General features: G+C 44.5%; 1 protein-coding gene across 7 annotated transcripts in view; it reads right to left on the bottom strand.

Annotated features, from left to right (window-relative positions):
- Nucleotides 1-8,793: 8,793 nt before the first annotated feature.
- Nucleotides 8,794-14,271, bottom strand: part of LOC140410695 (protein eva-1 homolog A-like) — a 548,454-nt gene continuing 542,976 nt past the window's right edge. For all 7 annotated transcript variants that reach the window (XM_072499126.1, XM_072499127.1, XM_072499131.1 and 4 more), the window contains one exon: nt 8,794-10,429. In XM_072499126.1, the coding sequence (XP_072355227.1) occupies nt 10,062-10,429 (368 nt within the window). In that variant the 3' untranslated portion in view covers nt 8,794-10,061. The remainder of the gene's footprint in view (nt 10,430-14,271) is intronic.

The raw sequence follows: 14,271 nt of genomic DNA, 5'->3' as shown, positions 1-14,271 counted from the left end.
AAACTACTGTGAGGGGGTTGGGTGTGGAAGAAATCCAGGCCTATAATTCTGTGAGCTCAGTGGAAAGACTACAGATTAGGTGAATACTCTATGAGGTGCCAGCCTTACATCAGTGATTCCCAATATGTGAAAAAGGCACAAGCAGGGCTGCCATCCAATTAAGGGCAGCGGTCCTCTTCCAAATTCTGCTGGCCCAGTCAGAGAACCACTAGTCAGCAGCCTCAGCAGTGGGATTGTGTGTGGTGGTCATTGCTGAGGCAGCAGCTGCAAGAGGAAGACACGCTCAATAAGACTACAGGTAATTTGGTGAAGGAGGCCAGGCCAAATGGAACTGCCCAATTGATGGGGCCGTATGGATGAAAGGCACAGTCATTTTTTAAAAATAAATTTAGAATAACCAATTCATTTTTTCCAATTAGGGAGAAATTTAGCGTGGCCAATTCACCTACCCTGCACATCTTTGGGTTGTGGGGGCGAAACCGACGCAAACACAGGGAGAATGTGCAAACTCCACACGGAGAGTGACCCAGTGCTGGGATCGAACCTGGGACCTCGGCGCCGTGAGGCAGCAATGCTAACCACTGCGCCACTGTGCTGCCCGAAAGGCACAGTCATGGTCACCGTCCAATCCCAATAAAGCACAGAGACCAATTGATGCAAATGAGGTCATTGGTTTAAGAGGTGACAAAGAAGACTCCCTATGCAATATGTTGAATTTTCTTGAAATCCATAAACTTGAGGTCATCCAAATCTCTGCTGTATAACTTGCATGAAATTCCTTTTCCCCTATCACCCCATTGCTTGCTGATCTTGTTTCGCTCTTGCTGAAGCAAAGCTTGATTTTGAAATTCTCATCCTTGTTTTTAAATCCCTCGTTACCTTGCCCCTTCTCTATCACTGCCATCTCCTCCAGCCCCTCCGAGATATCTGCTGTCCCCTAATTCTGGCCTCTTGTGCATCCCGGATTTTAATATCTCCACCATGGTGATTGCACCTTCAGGTGCCAAGGCTCCAAGCTCTGAAAGCTCTCTCCCCTCACCTCTTAGATTTTTTTCCATCTCTTTGACCGAGCTTTTGGTCATATGATATCTGATCTATTATCTCCTCATGTGGTCGGTGTCATATTTTGTTTTATAATGCTCCTGTAAAGTGCCTTGGGTCATTCCATTAAAGATACTAATTACGTATTTGAAGTTGAGATGGCAAGTGTGCCACCTTTAGGGTCAAAGACAGGACACAACCCTGGTTCAGCAGGCAGCAGTCCTTGGCAGTGGTGGCCAATGAAAAGGCCACAAACAGGGCTGCGATCCAATTAATGACAGCTGTCCTCTTCCAAATTCTGCTGGCCCAGTCGGAGGACCGCCAGCCCAGCAGCCTCAGCAGTGGGATTGCGCTGCAAGGAGAAGACACGTTCGATGAATGTACAGGTAGGTTGATGAAGGAGGCCAGGCCAAATGGAGCATGCCCAATTGATGGGGCCGCAAGGATGAAAGGCACAGTCACAGCCACAGTCCAATGCAATCCTGCAGTGGGGTTTCCCCTTCAGCTTCAGTCCCTATCACCTTCGGAGCAATGAGAGCAGCTCTTCTGTGTTGGTCAATGAGGATACCTCCATGTTGAGGTGCCCTCATGGTCCCTGACCTACTTTAGCATTCTTCACCTTCTTGGTGATGTGGCTCCTGAACTGCGGCCCTCTGGTATGGCCTCCAGCTTTGAGAATCCACTGCCATCCTTAGTTGAACCTTCCCGCAAGTATGGGCTCGGGAACTCTATTTGGTCCCAACAGCAAGGTCCTGAACCCCATGGACATTCCAGCTTAACAGTGCATGATTCTCCAATCTCTTTCTTGATTGATTGGCAGCAAGTATGCCAAGCAGGACCGGGCATACCCTCACTTCAGTGACAGAAGTAAGACCTGACTTGGGGACTGGGGGTGTGGGGTATCACAGTGTGGACTTCTGAAAATACTAGTTGAAATAGTTTTAGTTGTTGTTGTCTTGTCAAGGAGGGCTAAAGGAACAAGAGGGATGCTTTCCGGGGTCGGGCCCTGACACTTTAATGGGTCGATATGCTGCAGCTGCAACTTGTGCCCTCCTTCAGCAGGCACCTGAACGCACCTCTGGCAACATGGGGACCCATCCATGCTCTACAAATGCCTACAGCTGACCCCAATCGACATTGAAAGGAGCACCTATAGATTTTTGCCACACCCGCTCCTCTTTTGCTTAATGCAGAATATAAATTAGGTGAATGGAATCATTTAATTAGAATAATGTGTTTCAGGATAATTGCAAGCACCTGGGGCGGGATTCTCAGCAAACGGCACAATGTCCGCTACCCGGCGCTAAAAATGCCGCGGATCAGTCCGGCGTCAGGCCGCCCCAAAGGTGCGGAATTCTCTGCACCTTTAGGGGCCAAGCCCTCACCTTGAGGGACTAGGCCCGCACCAGAGCGGCTTCTGCTCCGCCGGCTCGTGGGAAAGACCTTTGGCGCCACACCAGCCGGCGCCGAAAGGGCTTCGCCGGGCAACACATGCGCGGGAGCGTCAGCGGACGCTCACGGCATCCCCGCGCATGCGCAGGGGAGGGGGTGTCTTCCGCCTCCGCCACAGTGAAGACCATGGAGAAGGCGGAAGAAAAAGAGTGCCCCCATGGCACAGGCCTGCCCGCGGATCGGTGGGCCCCGATCGCGAGCCAGGCCACCGTGGGTGCACCCCCCCGGGGCCAGATCGCCCCGCGCCCCCCCCCCCCCCACAGGACCCCGGAGCCAGACCCCGGAGATTCTCCGACCCGGTGAGGGGGCGGAGAATCGTGCCCCTGTTCTGAGCATTGGTCCAGTTATCAAGCCTATTTAACCTGTACTCTGAGTAAGATAAAAATGTCTGATTTCCTTCACACATGAACACTCTATAAAGTACAATTCAAAATAACTTTAGAACATGGATTTGATGGAAGAATATGTAGCAAAATAGCATTTATAATGCAAGGGAACTGCCTTAACGAATTAAAAGAGAATTGCACTGGAGACAAGGACTGAAACCAAAACAGAAGTTCAACAGAAAAAAGGCTTATATGTCAATTGTTCCATGACATATGGAACTTTGATGTATATTATATCTCTTGCAAAAAAAAATAGAAACATAAAATTTTAAAAAACATTGCGATTCGTTTGTTAGATTCAAGAACTTTGTCAAAGTTTTCTTAAGAATGGAGAAGTTGAATGCCCTTTAATGCATTAATGTATTGATGAAGTCAATACGTGTATATTTTACAATATGAAATGTTCACCTCACATTGTTTGCTCCACGTGCTTCCAGTTAAAAAATAGACCAAAGAACTTCAGAAAGCATTCTCCATTTTTGTTCATTTTAATTTATCCGGAATTAGCTGCTAGACGTCGTAACGCCAACAGGTCACAGGACGTCACTGACATCTGGCAAGGAGATAGGAAATGACTACAGGAGCTCATGGTAGGAGATGGCACCAGCCCAACAAAATCTTCAATTTAAGGACTGCTATGCCTGCAGCCGCAACCTGAATGGTTTCTCCTGCTTTGTCCCATTCAATTTATTCAAGCGGTGAAACAATAGTTCTTTGGTTGCATTTATCTCCAGCACCACATTGCTTTATTATTATTCCTCGGGGAAACATTATGATTTAAATATCACTTGACCAGTCATACTTTAAAAAAATGGGACAGGTTTTAAGAGCCAAGTTGATGTCATAGCACAACGTTACTATTAATCCACTCCTCCTGCTGATGCCAAGAGCTCGCCAGTAATTCACAAAAGTGAACATTCTTCAGTGGAGTCTTACACAGTGAGTTCATAGGCTCTTCAACGGGTGATCCCCTGCTTTGTCCATATACCAGCAGTTTCCACAGAGGTGATCGGATTCAGTTTGGTGCAGATTTATTTTTCTCCCCCCTAACTTGGGGATTCCAATGGCCAATTATAGCACTTCCTGCTCCATGCTGGCTGGGACTAGCCAACTCTGTAGAAAGGGGGTCGAATTTAAGAACCTCCTGCTTTGTGTGGCACAGCATGGCAGCAGGAGACGCCCATGCAGGAGTAATATTCTTAAAAGCTATTTTCATCCTGCAAACATCATCTCATGAATTTTAAAACCACTTAATTTTCCTTTAATTTTATCATTTGGGAAATGTATCATACGGGACAAAACTCTTGATTTGCAAATTGTTAATAGTGCACCACACTGGATAAAACCACTGTTGCTGAATACCATAAGACCTGAAACAAGTATTACAAGTAAGAATTTTGAAATTAACTGTGTAGTCAATTAAGCAGCCTCTGTAAATGTAATTGGATCCAGATGTTCAAGCTTGATTAGCGCTGCCCAGATTTTTTATTCAGCAGACATGCTAACTGAAAACAACAGTCTCACAGCGACAGCAGCAGTGAACAGAGGAAAAAAAGTTTAACCTTGAAAGTCCTTGGAATTCCTTCTCCCAATGGAATGAATCAGAGTGAGAGCTTGGAGGTCAGTGCAACACACTGGAAAACTTCAGGGACCCAGTCTCTGGCCTGCCTTGTAAGGAGGGGATACTCTCGACACAAATGTTCTCTCTTCCCTAGTTCGTTCAAGACACAACCTGAGACCGAAGACTACAAAGCACAATAAGATCATGCATTCTGACCTCCTTGTCGCCAGAACTGAACCCCTCATCCTCCTTCCCAACCACCCCCCCCTTACCCCGCCAAAAAAAAAGTTGCAGACCAGACAAGCAGTCTCGGCATGCGACGTGGATTCTGCAGTGGGGAAGGTGGGTGGTGAGAGAGGACTTGAGAAACTCCTGTAATGCGTCAGATATCACAGTTGACTGGAGAAGGTGGGCATGAGAGATGTGTCTGCAATGTTTCTGGTACCTGCCTGGCCCATTCAAATTAGGTGCTGTCACACTGATCCTCTGGCAAAGTCCATGCAGAGGGCACCAGTGGGCACGTTCTGAGTGAAATATTTAGGAAAACACCCCAGGCATTTTCAGGGGCATCTCTTTATGTGGTACATCATATTTCACCTTATTGACAGTCAGCTCCAAGACTGACCTGATGGGAATTTGAACCTGGCCAAGTTTGAATACACTGAACGCAAAGAAACTGCCAGGACATGTCTGGGCCTGCCCTGTCAATCACCCATCAGGAGATAATTGGTCCTAGCCATGTAGATTGATTGTCTTGGGTCACCCCGATAAAGCTAGACTTTCTGGCACCCAGTTTCCCTGCCGTTACCACATACGGAGAGAGGTTACATGAAAGCAATACATGAAGGAATGGACCCTTGGGGCTGGGTTCCAGATGTAGTGCAGAGTTGCAATCGGCAACACCATTGGTTATTGCGACCCCTACCTTTAGACCTCACTGGCTGAGGGCCAGAGAACTTTCTGGCAAGGTGAGAAGCGGGGTATATAATCAACCACCAGGACCCTCCCCAGCGAAGACTCACAGAGGTACTCGCAGAGGTAGCAGAGAAGATTGGATGACCGACCAGAGGTGAAGGATGCAGCGTGCAAGACTCATCTTAATTGATGAAGGCCCTGCGGAATCAAGATTCAGAGAATTGGACCCTCAGCTGGACTGAGTCCATCGGCTTGGGCAATATTAGGAACCTTATGATCATTTAGTATTGTTTTGGGATAATTAAGATGAGTAACTTGTTTTACTATTTGACAAGTAAATTTAGTTAAATCATACACTTGTATCTGTCCTTTGTTCATCTCACAAAGAAAGGCACCTGAGCAAAATGTTTGAGTAATAAACTGGTCAAAGTGTCTGAGATTTTACAGATAACGTTTGAATCAACACCAAAATCTTTTCTGTTTTATTCAACAATTCTATCAGAAGTTAGATTATTTTACAAAACTATTTTTATTTATTGGCGTGTAAAGATTTACATCTCAAGACAGTGTCAGTTCAAATTCAGTTTTAACAATAAGGAGGGAATCCAGTAGTTCTGTGACAGTTACATTACAATTTCATTGAAGAATTGCTTTTTCAGGCTCCTGCACACTGTGGGTGTATTTTTCCTAAGGGAATAATTCAGCAGGAGGCCCAAAATCGGTTTTACATCGGTGTGAATATCCCAAGGGAACTTCTGCTGGTGACGACCGTGGCAGATAGGGAAGCCTGCTGGAGGCCAGCGTGAAACGCATCTGTATCTTGCTGATGAAATGCAGATGAATGCCTGACCGATGCTGGAGAATTCTGCCCTTCATGCCAGGATGGAAGAATTCTGCCCTGTGAGCTCCCTTGGTGTGAAGTTCAGGTAAAAGGAATGGGGAAGAACAACTTCAATCAGGCAACCCTTGCATTTCCTTGGCATGACTTCTTTCATAGAACATAGAACAGAGAACATACAGTGCAGAAGGAGGCCATTCAGCCCATCGAGTCTGCACCGACCCACCTAAGCCCCCACCTCCACCCCATCCCCATAACCCAACAACCCTTCCTAACCTTTTTGGACACTAAAGGCAATTTAGCACGGCCAATCCACCTAACCTGCACATCTTTGGACTGTGGGAGGAAACCGGAGCACCCGGAGGAAACCCACGCAGACACGGGGAGAACGTGCAGACTCCGCACAGACAGAGTCCCAGGAATCGAACCTGGGACCCTGGCGCTGTGAAGCCACAGTGCTAGCCACATATGCTACCGTGCTGCCCAAATGTTTCACATCACTTTAAGCATGAAATTCTGTGACTGGGAGCTTCTGAATAACCATCAGGATCAGCATTGGTCAGGTTTTCATGTATCTTGGTGCAGCCATGGGCATCTGCCATCCCAGCTTCTTCGAAGCAGAGGAACCTCACTCCATCTGCCAAAACACAGGGTGAGCTTACTGCTGTCTGCAGATGCTAGTGGTGGCAGGAGAACAGAGAGCAGTTCCCAGGCAGACTAGTCTACCAGCCATACCCTTCCTACATCCTCCTCTTCCAACCAAGTCAGATTTCCAGCATCAACAAGTTCAACAACTTGCATATAGCACCTCTGACGTAATAAAACTTTGTCAGCAAGTGTCACCTAGGATGTCACCAGACCTTTGGCAGTAGTGAAATTTTTGGTTCAGACTAGATCCCTCACTCTGAAATTCAGTGGAATTGAAAAAAATGTGGAATCTGCTGGATTTAATACTCTACTTATGCTTTATCTGGGCAGTATCTTACTTCCTTTGAAAACAATATGGAAAAATGCAGGTCCCAAGTTGATGTTTTGAATCCCACTCACATGAGCAATCTTCCCAACTTAAGAGGCCTCCTCCAAGAGGGTGGGTTCCTGAATCTGCTGGCCTATTGAAAGGGCGTCCTATCCTCTCCAGGGAAGGTGTGCACTACTCCGGTAGCAAAGAGAGTGCAAGGGCACCTCAACAAGGAGGCACTCACAGAAGCATGAATAAAATATCAAAGGTGATGAGGCTTGAAGCTGGAAAGCCTCTTGGCACAGAGGAAAAAACAGTCCAGCAGAGAGAATTGGGCCTTTCCTGCCTGTGGCCTCAGGATCCACTGGCTCCCTAGCCTGGTGCCAGGCACCTGCTTCCACAGAGCACTGTCTCAACACTCAGTAGAAGGCTGCTCTGATGCCAGGAAGATCCTGGCTGAGTCCTCCCCATTCCCTCAACAATCTCCAAATTGGTAGTTATTGGCCCTCTGTCACTGCAGGGTGGGTAGCCACTGCCGTTGATGACAAACCTCCTGTAAATTGCCCAGAGGTAGGAATAGGATGCCCTCCCGACTCAATGCCCTCATTTCCATTTTATTATCCCAATCCTGCCTTCAAGATCATGAGACCAGATTCTGCCCTTAGAACTATGTTGCTGGGTGATATAGAGATGAAAATTTACTAAAATGTCTGCCTCAAATGGAATTCAACCTTAGGCTGCCATTAAAGTAAAATGGATTCTCCAATTCTGCGGCTATGTCCGGAGGATGCGGCTGGTCTTACGACCAAAACGATTGCGTAGCCCCCGTACTGATGCTCCACGCGGTGGGGGGCTAGCAGCCGCACCACGTAAAGTCCATGGCTTTACCTGCCAATATGGATGCATGTACAATATGGCGACGGCCACGCGCGGACCCGGCCTGCCAGATAGTGCAACCCCGGATCACCCCCCACCAGCCTGAGGAAAGAGCACCCACGCCTCCACCCTATCCCAGTAATTCCACCTCACCTTTTGGACACTAAGGGTAATTTAGCATGGCCAATCCACCTAACCTGCACATGTTTGGACTGTGGGAGGAAACCGGAGCATCCGGAGGAAAACCACCCAGACATGGGGAGAAAGTGCAAACTCCACATAGACAGCCACCCGAGGCCAGAAATGAACCTGGGTCCCTGGAGCTGTGAGGCAGCAGTGCCAACCCTGTGCCACCATGCCGCCCAATGATTTGCCATTGTTTTAAACCCAGTAGCTTCTTGACCAGGAAGCAAAGCCAACATCGTTTCTAGTTCCGTAATATCTCTGCTTCCCTTGTTGCACAATTAAGCTGCTGTTTCTACTCCTGTCACTTACATTGTGAATTTTATGCACAAGATGGTGCATCAATTAATTCTTAGATAACTGGAGAAGGATTCAAATACCTGAACTCTTGAATTAGAAGTAGGATTGCTACCACTAAAACAAAGGTTTGTTTTAAGCATCAGTTTTAAGCACCTGTGATGTAATTCAATATCTAAGTATTTACTTGAACATTTCTGCTGCAAATTGAACATCACAGCAGCCCCACATGTCTTAACAACTAAATTATTATAAAAAATACAAATACTCTAAAGGCAGAAAACAATTTGTATTTGGAAAGCTTTAATAGTTTTCTCTTGTGTTTTAAAATTACATTTTTTACATAGTAAAATATGTATTTTGTCATGGTTTTGTGGCTTAAGGTTCTGAATATACAAACCTTGTTAACCCATCACAAATCTTCAATGGAATGTCAAAGAGATTCTGGTCACAATTAGGTCAATCATATTTTCTGGATTTTTTTTCATTGAAGCTGCCTAATTTCTAAGGCAGTCACAAATAAAACCACTCTGCATGTCTGTACACTCAGTTCTCCTGTGTGTCGAAAAAGCTGAGCATAAATGCTCAACAATACTTCAGTCTGAGTATATGGAAGTATCAGTGTGACTCGTGTCACTAATGGAAAATACTAGAAATACACAGCAAGCCAGGATCTGAAGTCAAAAGGCATTTTGATGTTCACCAGACCTCTCTTCCGAGCATTTTTGATTTTGCTTTCAGATTTCTAACATGCGCAGTATTTCTTTTCATCACCATTTGGGGCTAAAAGTCTCAAGTTATTGCTCAGGAAACTGGGCAAGCTGATTCTATTATTGTGCGCACCGTGTCACCGGTCCCAACAATTTCAGTGACGAGATCCTAGGAGAATAGTAACATTCTGAATATGCATTTCCTTTTGTAAATCTTTATCCAAGAGACGATCACACTTTGGTCTTGTCCGACTAACCTTTGGTACATTACATTCATAGATCCTGATTATGTATTTATAAAGTTTTGTCGATACGATAAAAAGCTTTGTGCACGAACTTTCCAATGAACAACAATAAACAAGGTGGAAAGACAAAGGCACATTCATGAGTATTTCTCTGAAAATCACTATTCAACCTCTCTGAGGCTTTTGTTCCCTCAAATATTGTGTATCCTGCAAAATATGAAAATTCACTATTAAACTTTAACAAATAAAATAACAGGATTTTATCCCTGAGGCACCAGTTCAGTTTTGCCACTGGAAAATAAATCTACAAACTTGTTAAATAAGATAAATCCCTTGATGAATTAAGGCTGAGATTATTTAGTGGATACTGGTAACAATTCATTCTTCAGTTATTAAGGAGGACAAATTGGCTTGAATACTTGGAGAAGTTCTTTCAATTGCTTATTGAAATTAAGGTTCATTACTCCAGTTACAGCTCTGACGATGCACCAGGGCTGAGGATAACTATAGTTCCAGTCATACACAGCTGGTGGGTGCCGAAAGCACCATCGCGTTTTCCAAACCAATACCATATCAAAATCGCAGACCTGGATAACACATTAGTAATAGCGATTCAAACTCCTAGTGGCAGGAATATCTGGCTGACCATTCATCCAAATCTCCCGAATTATCCGTTCTCTCTCCTCCAACCTCTGTGCTCGCTCCAGCTCTTCCGCGGAGGTAAAAACATTCATGTTTAAAGTTCTTTCGAAGCGGCGGTGCCGCCTGGCAGATAGATCGGAGGTAGTATCAGAGTTATCATCATCACTGTCATCGTCATCATTACTATCCTCCTCATTTGCATTCTTGACCGCTGATTTTCTAAAATCTGTCCGGCAGGATATCCGCACAACCAGAGCACACAGTGTTAGAATCAGTCCAATGCACACCCCGGACACAAAATACAAAGCAGTTTTCTCAGGATTGGCTGTAAAGGAAACAGAATCAGTTTACGTTTTTCAATTGTTTAGAGTAGGAACTTAGTGCTTCCTCCTTTAAAAACTTGCCCTTTCTGCATAGCTCAGTTAGGCACCACATGCCAATGTTCTTATTCAGTTTATCAAAATGACAGGAGAGCGCAGCTCACCACTTCTCAACAGATGCCATCAATAAAAGTGCACATACATTTGAGCGTAGGAATGCTCCCTGCTTTCGATCTCCTTGATTGTTATCTGCTTCCTCCAACGTAATGACCGAAACGTTTCAGCTACCTCTATTCCAAGCTTTTTCCTAAAATGTCCTTCCAACTGCTGATAATTGATGCTGCCTCCACTGTTAATGGTCTTTGAGACAGCAGTTAACAATCACCTTCAAGCAACTTCTTTAATTTTCATTTAAATTGCAACACAGTTAATAAGATTGGGTTCATTTAAATTCCACTCGATCTGCCTCCTTATTGAGCCTCCGTCCATGCTGATCTAATTCAAGCAGCCAGGAATTCGTATTATTTCCAATGGCATGATATAAATTCCAGTCCTCAATACAAAGAAGTAATAACTTCTTAACGGTTCAAATGTCATTCTCCTTCTTAGCTGTGAGCTGCAATTGGTGCCAACCTTTGCATGTTTGCTGAAGGGCTTATGTGCCCTTCAAGTTATTGGTCAGATAAAACTTTTACTTATTTTGCCATTCACGAAAGCTCAGGCTGTCACTCTTGTTGACAAATTTATTGACTCACTATTGTTATGAGTATTTTCAAATTTTCCTTTCATTTAAATCAATGGTAACCTAAGTGATAGAATAGGCTTCTACAGATAAGCTTCAGTTTCATTATTTATAGTAGTTAATAGTTAACACATGTAATAATTCATCAATCAAAATGAAATTCTCCTCATTGTAGCCAAGTGTCTTGCCATGCTGCCTTGTTAATCTTTAACCGCCTGAACCTAAATTTATTCTATAACCTGTAGCCAAATGTGGTCCTTAAATACCACAGGACACTGACATTTAAACTCAGGAAGCATATTCATTTACATTTTAATTAACAAAAATAAGAGAACATCTAAAAGACAAAGATCATCATATGTAAGGAAAGATAATTAAACATATTTAAACACAGTATTTTCTCTGAACAGGTTCTTTTAAGCTCGAGCTAAATTTGTTTCATTTACAAAACTTGCTTTTTGTGTTCTAAGCAAATATTGCGGTGTACACGCTTGCTTAGCCAAGCTATCTGTAGATTCACCGATAGATTTGCTTGCATTCCGTTAGCATGTGAAAATTGATTAAAGCACTTGGTTAATGCATGGACATGGAAGAGGTCAGTTGCCAGTGGGAGGGCATTTATAGCTACCCACCCACTGTATTTAACTGTACTCTTACTGGTTGTCAAAGTTTAGCAGCAAAAGGTACAGCACCATCTAATCAAAACACAAGGCCGTCAACTTTAATTGACTCTAAGTGCACTATTTCAGGCTTAATCCTTCTGTCAATCCTTACTTACACTCAAAAATTAATTAAGTTAAAGCTCCAGCATTTCTTTTAAGGCCAATGGCTGACTTAAAACTTATTTAATGGAGTAACAAACTTTCAGGTCTGCAAGTTCCCTTTATGGACTTCAGAAAGTGCCTTTTTCCATCAATGAATCTGGTTACATGTCAGAGTGAATGTTTTTCTAAATGGATGCTATGCCATCAGACATGTGTCCATAATCGGGGAAAATTCTGTATGTACCTGTCTTTTATTTTAAAGTTGAAGGTCGATTTTGGAGGGGAAAATAGCTATAATACACTCTGAGTACATATGGTTAGATGTAATCAGTTTACAACCCAACAAGGTATGCAACTTAGCAAAACAGGACATTTAATTATTAACTATTGATTGCAGATGGACATGGCTGTATTGTATTATGCAACATTTTGTACAAAATATAACTTCAGGATTCTTGTACCATCTCTGCACCAAAATATACAGTGCACTGTTGATTAAATTGTGTAAATTTGGTTTATTTAGGAATTTCTGTAGATTGCATTGTGAATATATTTCTAATTATAAAATAGTTACAAAAACAGTGCTGAACATTCTTTTGCCTCTTGTTGATTATGCAAAGGGACAGGGTCTCCATCGATTGCAGAGAAATCCGGCTCCTATGATAGTCAACAGCGACTTTTGTATGCATTTACAGGATGTGGGCTTCGCTGACTAAGCCAGCATTTATTGTCCATCCCTAATTGCCCTTGAGAAGGTGGTGGTGAGCTGCTTTCTAAACTGCTGCAGTCCATCTGCAGTTGGTATATCCACAATTCTGTTTGGGAGGGAGTTCCAGGATTTTGATCTAGTAAAGAATGAGTGATGCATTTCCAAGTCAGGATGGTGAATGGCTTCAAGGGGAACTTCCAGGTGGTGGTGTCCCCATACACCGGCTGCCTTTGTCCTTTGGTAGTGATCATAGGTTTAGAAGGTGCTGCCTAAGGAACCTTGGTAAGTTCCTGCAGTGCATCGTGTAGATGGTACACACTGCTTCCACTGTGCATCGGTGCTGGAGGGTTTGAATGTTGGTGGAAGGAGTTGCAATAACCGGGCTACTTTGTCCTGGATGTGTCGAGCTTCTTGAGTGGTATTGGAGCTGCACTCATCCAGGCAAGTGGAGAGTATTCCATAACACTCCTGACTTGTGTCTTGCAGATGTGGACAGGCTTTAGGGGGTCAGGAGGTGAGTTACTCGCTGCAGGATTCTTACTGCTCTGACCTGCTCTTGTAGCCACTGTGTTTATATGGCTGGTCCAATTCAGTTTCTGATCAATGGTAACCCCCAGGATGTTGCTGAATGTTGTTAAAAATACTTAAACTGAGCACACCATTCACTACAGCAGATTCCTGCCTCTCGGCTCAGAACCCCACGGTCCTGCTGTAATGTCAGGCCTCCCAAATGTTTTAGTTTATTGTGACTTTTGAATGTAAAGTAGGCCCCTGCCTTACTGAGGGAGCAAGAGAACCTTGTCCTTAAGATTGGATGCTGGTGGGGAAGCGTTATGGGGTAGAGAGGAAGGGGGTAGGTGGGCAGCAATGCAGTGTAACCTCCTCACCATCTTAACCCAGGTCTGTACCATTTCTGCCAGATGCACACATTTAAAATAGTAATAATCTTTATTCGTGACACCAGTAGGCTTATATTAAAACTGCAATGAAGTTACTGTGAACATTCCCTCGTCGCCACACTCCGGCACCTGTTCGGGTACACTGAGGAGAATTCAGAATGTCCAAATCACCTAACAAGCACGTCTTTCGGGACTTGTGGGAGGAAACCGGAGCACCCGGAGGAAACCCAGAAGCCTGGGGCGAAATTCTCCTACCCGCCCCGCCACATTTCTGCGCCGACCGGCCGACGGGAGTCTCCGTAACACCGGCCGGTCAATGGGGTTTCCCATTGTGGGGCACCCCCACGCCGTCGGGAAACCCCCGAGCGCCGGCAGAACGGAGACTCCCGCCGGCGGAGAATGACGCCCCTGTTCTTCAAAGAGATGAAGAACAGTTAATTCAGAAATTCTTGATTCAGGGGAGTAGCTTTAGACTAAATACTGCAACTGTTTACCTGAATAGTCTGGCTTCAATTAATTTGGCAATAAACACATCATTAAGGTTCTTTCTGTGACATGTACCCTTTGAGATAACAAAATATGAAGTATTTTGAGCATCATTTTCAGTAGTTCTTTGGAAAGCTTGACATATACAGAAATGAGAAAGTTGTTCTCTCTGTACGCTAAGGCACAGTGCTGTCATTCAATAGAATTCTATTCTGTATGCTCCACCGTCAAGTTATATTGTCAGACA

The sequence above is a fragment of the Scyliorhinus torazame genome, chromosome 4, assembly GCF_047496885.1.
Source record: "Scyliorhinus torazame isolate Kashiwa2021f chromosome 4, sScyTor2.1, whole genome shotgun sequence".
In the NCBI taxonomy this organism is placed as follows: domain Eukaryota; kingdom Metazoa; phylum Chordata; class Chondrichthyes; order Carcharhiniformes; family Scyliorhinidae; genus Scyliorhinus; species Scyliorhinus torazame.
Note: the sequence above shows the minus strand (reverse complement) of the source record. Positions and strands in the feature narration are given on the sequence as shown.